At 38.6% G+C, this 11,182-nt stretch overlaps 1 protein-coding gene across 1 annotated transcript; it reads right to left on the bottom strand.

The window, feature by feature from the left end:
• Positions 1-1,273: 1,273 nt before the first annotated feature.
• Positions 1,274-11,031, bottom strand: LOC144656815 (guanine nucleotide-binding protein subunit beta). The gene is made up of 11 exons (XM_078517061.1): positions 10,675-11,031; positions 6,740-6,778; positions 6,294-6,400; positions 5,831-5,894; positions 5,462-5,537; positions 5,121-5,207; positions 4,697-4,763; positions 4,392-4,521; positions 3,539-3,610; positions 3,344-3,421; positions 1,274-2,704 (listed from the first exon to the last, which is right to left on the bottom strand). The coding sequence occupies exons 1-11, from the start codon at positions 10,750-10,752 to the stop codon at positions 2,459-2,461; spliced, it is 1,044 nt and encodes a 347-aa protein (XP_078373187.1). The 5' UTR covers positions 10,753-11,031; the 3' UTR covers positions 1,274-2,458.
• Positions 11,032-11,182: the final 151 nt, after the last annotated feature.

Here is an 11,182-nt window from a genome sequence, read left to right as displayed (position 1 = left end):
GCGCTGCAATAAAGCTCAATAACAAAGGGAGCGCGTGTGACTGGTGACGAAAGCGAAGCCCAGAAAGAGGGAGGCGACTGAGAGCCAACAGCTGTTTGAAAGGAAATTTTACATTTTTATAGACTATTCGCTCCAAATACATTATTCTTCCTTGGACCTTTATTCAACAAAAGCTGCGTTGTACTGAACTTGTGAGCAACGTCAATTCCTTGGGTCAACCGCTGTTCTGTGTATCTCCCTTTTTAAAAAAAATTCTTAATTCATCAAATACAATTGGACCCGCTAATTCAAACTCGGTTATTTCAAATTCCCCGTCATCCCTTAAATTTGCCATTCAGTCATTTACTATCGGCTATTTTGAACTATTTTTGGTTTCCCCTGACGGTTCGAAATAACGGGGTTCAACTGTAGTCTCTTTTATACTTTGTGTTTGCCCTTTCTAACTGCCCGATGTACTTTGCTTTGTGTTCAGTACGCGGCGAATTGGTGTTGAGTTGACCTTGATTTCTGCTTGATTTTTGTTCACTTTTACATTTATTTTCGATCGTTAGATTTTCCAGAAGTAATGGCTACGTTTATTTTTAGAGCCAAATTTATCTAATAACTGATAAAGTACAACACTCACTTCAGACCCTTAACAGCACGAAATCAAACATAGTTCTTCTCGTCCCAGAGCCGCTTGTCACTCTTAGCCGGAACAAGTGTTCCTCGCCCCAGGTTCTGTCGGATAAGAGGGACGAGCGGCTCTGGGGACGAGAATGAAACAGTTTGCTGATGATACAAGTTGCAAAGAATGTAAAAACTTGTAAAAGTTTTGTTTTAATGCCATTGTTCTGTACGGCTCAGCAAATAATCCCAGACCGCAAAATGATCCCATATAGAATGACACGCACGGATAATGAAGCAGGGTGCAAAGGGTAAACTTGCTCTACATTGATTGTTTCGAGGTTCTTTGCAGTGTGTCGTTCTTTGTTTTACGTCATTGGCGAGTTTTACAGGTTTTCACACCTAGGAAGAACCAAAGAACGACTCCCCCTCCCCAAAACCAAGATGACACATCTCAAAGGGATACTCAAAGGGAATTAGCTTATGCACCTAGTTCCTAGTGCTTTTCGGTTGATACAAGGGGCCACTCGCCTCATGGCATCGCATTGAAAATCAGTACATTTCGTACGTAGCACTTTCATAGTCACGCAACACTCGGTAAGGCACAGCTTCATGAACTTGCGTGACAGCCCACAGGAAAAGAATGAATAGATCCAACCAGACTGGCTACATTGAAGAATTCATCTTTATTGACTCACATTTCACAATGACAATATAAAGTCGGTTTTACGACCAGAATTACACCTCTTGGCCTTCGACTGCTAACAGTTTACAAACCCTATGATTTACTTAGCTATGACACGATTGCAGCTGCAAGCCGGAATAGTTAGCACTGGGAACATTTTGAATTCACAACAGGGACGTTACACCTTCCAAACAATGTAGGCAGATCAGTAGCTAAATTCTCCTCCATTTTTCATACAATTTGCACAATTCGTCATGGGAGAATTTTAATGTTTTCCAAGGACCAGTTCCTTGAATCTCATATGCAGTCTCCTTCAATCTGCTTTTTCACAGTAACAAGATCACAGATTTTCTTTAGTCTGTGTAGCAGAAAACATTACTGCAGTTGAAACTACAATGCAGTCATGACATATTATTCAGATCTCCCTTAAAAATACACATTCTTTATTTTTAATTCCTAGTAATAATAACTCAACAAATGACTGCAAAAGCGAAAAGTTTAAGGGTCCAGTGTAACTTTCCAGCTGACCTTGCTGCAAGCACGTTAATCTTTTTTTTTTTTTTACATTACGGCATCATAATACGGCAACACTATATGACTGTCAATCTGATTATTATTCACAATTACAGGCGCGACAAGCGCAGAGATACAAATAACAGGAAAGAAAAAAAATGATACTTGTGCGCATTATAATTGTTGGCAGAAATCTTTCTTATAGTTTTCTTTTATAGAGTTTTGTTTTAAGGGCTCATTCGTCTCTCTGCCTGGGGGTAAATTATTCAGGTGAACCAAACACATAAATCACATCTCCTCTTTATCCTATAGACTATTTAGTTCTGCAACAATTTCTTCTTTTTTTACATTGATGATTTCATTACAATGCGCAACTTTTGCTGGCAAAAATCTAGGCGTCTCTTGCGATAAAAGGTGGCCTAAACTTCCCTTTTGGTGAAATGTAAGTGGAGTGTCACAAATTCTGTCTTAGGGTGTAAGATCTAAAATACAATGACTTGTTGAAGGACGGTGCAATGATAACACCGATGAGTGTAGCCAGAGGCTGTGCACCGTCCAACGAGAACCACAACTTATATCGCAATGTATAAAATATAAACACTAAAACTTTGCTCTCAGGGATAGGAAGAATAGGGGAAGGGGGAGTAAAGAAGTTTAGTTCCAGATCTTCAAGAAACTATCCCAGCTTCCTGTGGCCACGGCCATGCCATCTTCAGTGACACCCAGGCAACTGACGCGGTTGTCGTGCCCAGCGAGAACTCCTGCTCGCTCCCCTTTAAGTGTGTCCCACACATTGCAGTTGAAATCATCATAACCGGCCAATAGCAGACGGCCACTCTTTGAGAAAGACACGGAGGTTATTCCACAGATAATGTTGTCATGTGCATAAACCATGAGCTCCTGTAATGGATCAAACAATTAACAGTGCATTAGCAAAGGTCCTAGATACAGGCAAAAGTAAATAACTACAACTTGTAAGCCCTGCTTTAATATGCCTTACAGTAGCATGCAATCTCTGAACTTCTTTGCGGTTTTTAGTGGAATGAGAACTCTGAAATTCAAAATTCAACTAATGATTTCGTTTTTCACTGCCACCAATCATAATTATGACGACAGCCTATGTACCATTAAAAACAGAAACTAACAAAATGGATTAAAATCTACCAATCACAACTGCCAGACACAACCTTTTGACCTGGTTGAAGTGAACTTATGTTTCCTGAGAGGTCCGCTAAGATGATTGACAGCAGCAAAAAGCCTAAACCGTTTCAGAGTTCGCATTTCACTGAATACTCCAATTAAACCTTTCTAGGAATTGCATGTTTCACTACCACCAATCACAATTACTAAAGGCAATCAAAGAGCCTTGAGAAAAATAAACCATCAAAATGGATCACAATCTGCCAATCGCAACACACTGAACAGCTGTTACAATCTGAGTTAACTTAAGTGAACTCCTGCTTCCTGAGAGGTCCACGATGATTGACAGCAGTAAAAACACAAAAGCAGAGTTCATTTGAGAGGCGCATGAAGTCTCACCTGATCAGCACGGATGTCAAACAGCCTACAGGTTGCATCATCTGATCCTGTGGCGAATGCATATCCATTGGGGAAGTACTGAAATAAATCAAGGAAATCACCATGAGTAACCAAAAAAAATCAAGTTTGATTGAAAATAAGAAAGATCAGTGAGCTAAAATGAAGAAAACATGAAGAAAACAGCACAAAACTTACTGCTACTGCATTTATATCTGATTCATGTCCAGTAAATGTTTGTTTACAAATGCCATCTTGTATGCTCCACAGCTAAAAACACAAAAACAAAACACATTTTGGCATTCAGCTAATTACGCGACATTATGGCATTCAGACACCATTTGCTTTAAATACCTTGACAGATCAGTCATTTTTTTTCAACTCACAATCTACAGTTGAACCTGGCTATCTTAAACATGGTTATCTCAATCTCCCCACTTTCAAAACTCAAATTTACTTCCCTTAGACTGTGATGTACTGTGGCTTGCATCTAAGCATGAACATTCGCCACCGAAACATAGGGTATTGAACATGGCATGACTTGTCATCAAACGTTAAAGTTTGCCAGACCGTAACGCCATTTTTCACACTGAAAGTTCAACACATTCCGGGTTAGAAATGGCAGATACATTGGATATGAAGACTTCTTCTGACAAATTGATCCTGATATGTATGGATATGCATTTGCAGGTTCACTTGAATCACATCTGGTGTAAAGTTTCACCTGTACTCAGTGTTGATGGTGAGCATTTTGAACGCGAAAGTTTCCATTACAGTCTGCTAAACTTCAACGTTTGATGACGAATCATCTCACGTTTGATACCCAATTAGATAATGTTTCAGCGGCGAGTGTTCACGCTTGGATGCAAGCGACAGTATATCAGTTATCTAAAACTTCCCATTTTCTCAAACTATTTTTCACTTCCATTGAAAGTTTAATTGTACTTCCATTCAAAATTGGGCAAAGGGTGCTTTCTGTAGTTCTAAATACCTTTTATTATTTTAAAATGCAAGGCAGTCAAAACTACTAAGAACAGTTAACTAATAGTACCTTCGCTGAAGCATCACAAGCTCCTGACACAAACGACTTGTTGTCTGGAGATAACGATAAACTCATCACATCACCAGTGTGGCCACTAAATGTGGTGGTCTGTTGTCCAGTTTCAATGTCCCAAAGTGCACTGAAAAGAAGTGCGAGACCATGTCAACATAAAGATTCTCCCAACCATAAATTTTTATCACATTGGGAGAATTTAATCCTTGATCTTACCCAAATCAGTTTGTTTCTGACATGGTCAGTTACTTCATTCTTATAATTTGATATTCAATATTTTGTCATTAAAAGGTTCGTCATACCAAGTCATATCTCCTGAACTGGTGAGTATTTGATTGTCATCTGTGAAGCGACAACATGACAAGTAACCTGTTGAGAGGAAAACAAAACCAAAGTTAACACAAATCTACACCTTACAGTTATTCCGAGAAGTGCACTGACAGAATTCACATGAAGCATGGTCAGTCCATTTTCTGACAGTGAATCTTTCTTGCTCTTTTATCTGCTGTATTTTTGGGCAAGACCCATTTTAATGTTATTACCTCAAATTAAAGACAAACTATTTATAAGGGGGCAGGCATAAGGAACAAACATTTTCTTCAGAGTGCAGTGATTAAACAATAGATGGCTTGAGGAAACACGGTACTCTGACTTGCCTCCTACTCATTGGGGCTAAGTGGCTTGAAGAACAAGTATTTACAATCAGACACTTTTGATTTTACATACCTGTATGTCCTGGTAACTCTCGGCTTACTCTTACATTTCCTTCTCTTGTTTTTAAACTGTAAATTGAACATATATTGTCCAAGCCACCTACAGACCAAAAAATGTTAAATGTTATACAGAGTATGCTCCACTAATAGCGAGTGAGGTTTAAGATGAATAAATTGTAACAATGTGTTTTGCTGTTAGAATCTGAAAGCGTTAAGTTAATTTGACTTTGACAAGTTAATCTTGTGCAGACCAATCAAATGGTAAATCAAACCACAATTACCATTAGGGTCCTGCAGTTTTTTTTTTCACACAGCAAACAGTACATCCATGTCCGTTACACTGCATCAACTTACCACATGCAACATAGTTTCCAGATGGAGCATATGCACAAGTCATTACCCAACTGGATCGTAGAGGTATCGCATGAACCTGTAACAACACAAGCAATGTTAGGGGTGAATTACATGGTACGATTTTGCCTATGGTTATCACATGCAACATGCTTACGCCATTACTACATCGTGCTGTGCAATCAACCGACCACATCCTTACAACAGACACACATGTGTAAATGGTCATAAGCCGTGTTGTAGGCCTGTAATAAGCTTGTCCCATGTAAGAAAGTGTTACTATGTAAATCGGCCCTTATGGCAACAATACCTTGAGTTGGGTCATCATTTTAGATACATTTCGTGAACAAGTTATACAAGACGGATCTTTACCTTGTTTGTTGTATATGAATCCCAAACAATAAGCTTTCCATCTTGTGATGCACTTACTAAATTCCTGGAAAAAAAAAGAAGTTGAATTGATCAGCTTTTCTGCATCAAAAAACCTATGGCTGTGCTCCACTGAAAAAAAAAAACGCTTGAAAAGGCGTCTTGTATAGGGTTCTTGCTGACTTTAGTATGTGACTAGCTGGCTAAACAAAGAAACGTAACACTACACAAACAAACGCCAAGATGAGTTGCTGGGCAAAATAGCTAAATTAAAGAAGGCGGTGATTTTAACCAGCAGCCAGTTTAAGTTTTGACAACTGTGCCATTCATTTGATCACGAATGCGATGACAGGTTTTCATGCAATGAATTGCTACCACTAATTGATAGGTCAACCCACATAATGCTAGCGTCAACCTGTAATGGTGGAGACCTATGTAGAATGAAAAGTCATTGCTGTACAGCTACCTTGAATCGTTAGCCCAGTGCATTGCATATATTTTTGCCAAGTGACCTCGAAGCGTTCTTCTTGTTCTCATTTGTATTCTACCAACGGGTTCAATATTATGTGTTACCTGAAAGGACAATGCAGTTCCAAGAATATTAAAACTATGCAAGTACAACATACAAGAATTAAAGCATACAAGAATGCAAGTGCAAATATAGAATGTTAGAACAAGAAATGAGAGCTCAGTAAAGAGATTGATGTGATTAATTTTCCAAGCATCTTGACTTGAACTCTACAATTGAACTCTTCAATTGTGTTTCACAACAACATCAACCTGTGCCTGAGTCCTTTCACAGACTAAAACAAACTCATAGAACCTACGACAACAGCAATTTTACCAAATGTGACACAGAATTTTCGCCTCAAGAAGCATCCACAGTCTCATATTATCAACCAAATCACTTACTTGGTTCAATGATGTATCACAAACTGCTTTTCTTGCATCCTGATAAAGAGCAACAGCATTAATTAATGAGAAGGTACATTACTTTTCCATCTTGAATAAAACAAATATGTAAATTGATTCTTTAGCCTAAGGGACTTTATATTGGCCTGTGTACACATTTCCACTCCCCTGAATCTTCCAGATTGTTTCTAACAGCAGCAGGCAGCCACAAACAAGCTACTTTGTAATGTCTTTTTCCTCTTGCTTATTTCACCTTTGTCTTAATTCAAACAGTGTACTACACTTGAAACATTTGCCAGTAGGGCTATCTGATTTTACTTCATTTGTGTTCAAGCAACACCTGAAAAGGTGTAACTGACTATGGAGTCCATGCCACAGGCAGAGGAGGGTGCAGTGCAAAGTGTTTTTTCTCCGTTCAACGAACACAAATGCATAGATGCCAAGTTTTTTGGCTGGCATGAAGTGGGAAATTGAATTGCCCCGAAAGAGCATTAGTGAGACCCAGAGGAGGTAACTTCTAGGGCGGTCGGGGTGTTATATTCCCCTGAAAAAAAATTAAAAATGTAAGTTGTAGAGAAACAATCTCCTTTATTATGTACAGCATTTGTTGTTTTTAAACTCTTCCCTACTCGATTAGCGTTCATCTCTACCAAAGTACAGCTGAAAGAATATAATTAATAAGACTTTTTCCTCAAGTTGTAGTATTTTTTTAAAAAGCGTGATATTTTGTCTGAATGGCGTGGTTGCGTAAGATTGGGTCAAAAAGAGTAAGTCTCACGCCAAAAGCGTGAGACTTGGCATCTATGCAAATGTTGACCTAAAGTAGCCAGAGTCTGTGCTTTTTTAATGTTTCATCCCAAAAGTTGTAGAACAGTTCTTTTTGTAAATGCAAAGTAAATGAATGACATTTTGGAAAAAAATGTTTCAAATATAAAAGCGATTGAAACTTCTTAACATTTGCCCAATACTCTACATGTTCAGCAAAAATAATTAAAGAAACAACCATCTATAAGGGAACTGCTTTTAGATTGTGACTGTAAAGGAAAATTGTGATTCAGATTGCAACACTCTACATTAGTCAAGGTATTTTTTTTCCAAAATGAACCATTTGATTACTCAGTCCGGGCTCAGGGCAAATTTATATCGCAGCATAAAACTTTTGCAGCTTAGTCAACAGGGTTCTTCTCATGGGATGACTCTAGTGGATGCACAAAACCAACTCTAAAAACTGACAACTGATTGTTGTTGTTTTTTTTTGCTACCACAGTGAACAAGACTCAAAAGAACTTGCTAGAAAAATGCCAGTTGTGTTGTTGTTTATTGTGTTTTCCTAACAACATAAACAGTTTTAAAACTGAATATGCTTCCCACTGCTTTTAGTTCAAGCTGTTTAGCATGGCAAGCTAAGACCAACTTACACATAACCTGTATACAAAATTTCTTGTTTTTTACGCATAACAACGGACAGAATATCACCCTAGAAAGATAAACTATTTGAATGCCAAGGAAATGGTTACGTAGCACCTCAAAAATGACCAGATTGTATTCAAAAGCTTGGTAGAACTTTGAATGTTTTTTGAGTACTGGAGTAAATTTGCTGACCACATATGCATGCCTCAAAGGTTACTGTTGTTTTTCACTGATTTCCGCATAAGCTTGTAGCTAGATGATGATGTAATATGTTTGTGTTTGCTTGGTCATGGCAAAAGATGGAACCATGTTATCAAATTTAACTAAATGGCTTGAAAATCACATCTAATGGCTGTCATCAGCCAAAAAATAATCTTGCAATTCAGGCCACAGTGAACAAAATTTTGTTTTATGCTGAAAGGAAAATGATTTTGAATGCACTTAACCTTTGAAACTGGCAAAGATTAAATATTACAAGGTGCTTCAAGAATGGATCAAGTATGTGAACAAAATCGATTTTTAGAAGTAACAGTATCAGAAGTACATGTGTCTGCAGTTAGGAATGTAGAATGTATATTACGTCTCGAAATTTAGACACAAATTGTGTTCCAACCAAAAGATATTATGGCAACAGAAACTTCCAACTGATTTGTTTACAGAAAATGCACAACTTTTTTCTGTGTAAACACTAATTGAAACTTGCGATCAAGGTCGATTTTTTGCGATCTGAAAAGCAAGTTTTATCAAAATACTTCCTCCTTTACCTCAGCATTAGAAATATCTGTTAACAGGAAATGGCATCTGTATCAGTTAATATAAGACATCGAGAGTCCAATGAGATAGAAATACGAAAATACAAGTTACCATTTGAAACGTTCAATACTCAATCTGATACAACAAAACACACAGTTACATATCATTTGATTTACATGTTTCAATCTAAATTCTAGCCGAGGAGCCTTCCAGAAGAAAACAATTCTGCTTTTGCTAGTTTCCATGGTGTAGTACAACTTTGATCAAGCAGACCACAACCCGACGGATAACCAAAAGGCGAGTTGAACAATGATCTGAATCGAGCAAAGCCCACCAGATGTTCGGCGAATCGAAACGCTGAAGGAAAAGGGCGAACGAAAGCTGGAAATAAAGTAATGGATAACTATGCCATGAAAAATATGATCAGAAACTTTTTGGACACACCTAACGTTACCTAAAGACGAGGAACGAACCTCGAGACCCACCATTTTCGGTAGTTAATGTCGACCTTTATCGTCGCAAGGAAAACCTCATTCCTAACTCCCTAACAGACTCCCGGCAACTTATCTTTGAATGCATTGGTTGTAGAATTACTAATACAAGGAATTCTATTCTAAAAAGATTGCCAAAAAGCGCTAAAAATTCATTACTGCAACACAAAGCTTCCGTTTCTGACCCGAGCACGAAACACAAAGAAGAAATGGCTTTCAATTTCGAACATACTCTGCAGCGAAAGAAACACAAACCGCAATTCAGTCAGTGTTTACGCGAAAACATTAGATATTCTGTACCACTTTTAGGTCAACTTTAATAGCATGAACTACCCAAAGGAAAGAAAGATGTAGCAAATATTACAGAGCATGTAAAACAAAATCCACAACAACGAAGAAACTGGCATTTACGTCGCAGTCAATTTCAACAGATGTACCAATTTCTTTTCAGCATTACCAACCAAAAAGAAATTCGCTACGTATAAAACCAAGTCGTGTTAAAAAGTATGATTTCACCGGCATTATTTTCGGAAGTTTTTTTTCAGATTTTTTTTAATGATCTCGCTGCTATGAATCTTAGCTATGACGGTGCTAACTTGTGATGGCCGAACAATACTCGATCGCCAAATTCTACATGCAAATATTCTATTCGTCCCCATTTGAATCTATCGAAGATACTGCAATTGCGACTTGCAAATAGAACGATCAAGTTCTTCTGGTGTCATATTTTCTTTCCCTGGTGGCGATCTTTGCCATAATGAATACAATATTCTTTAGGAATATTGAAATGTCCCCTTACAACATCTGCTGAGCACTATAAACACAAATAGCGAGAAAAAAATTGCCGCCAACATGTCTTCCCCGATCGTAAAATCGACGCAATAAAATCGAAAAGGGATGGTGTAAGATGGCAGATATTTTAATTTCACAGCAAAATACCGGTTGCATTTTATATTATTGAGCGACAATGCTGAAATACTGTCAGGGATCGCGTGGCACTGAGCGGCGATAACTAATGGCGACCTCCACCAAACGACGAGCGAATTTCGCGATCACTAACAACAAAACAGCATTGATAGAAAGCATCCGACATCAGATAAAGGCAAAAACGATGTAAAACTCGCAAATGCTCTTTTTGTTCGTTTAGATCGCCGATGTACAGCTCTACAGAGCATAAATACCAGTGTTTTTTCGAAAGCGATCATGTCGCCGTTCGCTTCGGTGGTTCTCTCCCACACGTCGGTGGGTTGGTTGTTATGGTGTGATAACACAAATACTCACTCTGATCTGGGCTTTCAGCACTTCTGCTTCTTGCCTAAGACTTTCGATGTCGCCCGCTCCGTGGCTTTGGTTCTGCATTCTGAATAGGTGATTTTTTTGTCGAAACTTGCGCCGAAAGTTACAAGGCAAATGGCCACAGTCGTCCGCAAACGCCTGTCGCCGCTTCCAATCCTTCCAAACACCGCTAATACAACACTATAACAGGCCCAGAAAACTGCATGAACTGCTCAACCGGTGTCCACAACTTTCTTTCGTCGCAAACTCCGTTTATAACATATAGGAGAAGCGCTCACTACAATCGTTGGGAGTGGTTCCCTTTCGGCGGATTGCAAACGAAGGCGGCGACCCTGAAAAGCTGTGGCGTCCCTCCCATATATAAAGCGCGACCGCGATGAGTCATGGACAGCTAAAAATCTCATTATTCAAATTTCTTCTCATTCGATTGTTTTCTTTTCTTTTCCTTTCGTTTCGTGAAAAGAAACTGGGAAGAAACTAGTTTCAGCAGTTC

This window comes from Oculina patagonica, chromosome 6 (genome assembly GCF_052425735.1).
Source record: "Oculina patagonica isolate OP01 chromosome 6, crgOcupat, whole genome shotgun sequence".
Lineage (NCBI taxonomy): Eukaryota > Metazoa > Cnidaria > Anthozoa > Scleractinia > Oculinidae > Oculina > Oculina patagonica.
This window is presented reverse-complemented; position numbering and strand designations above follow the sequence as displayed.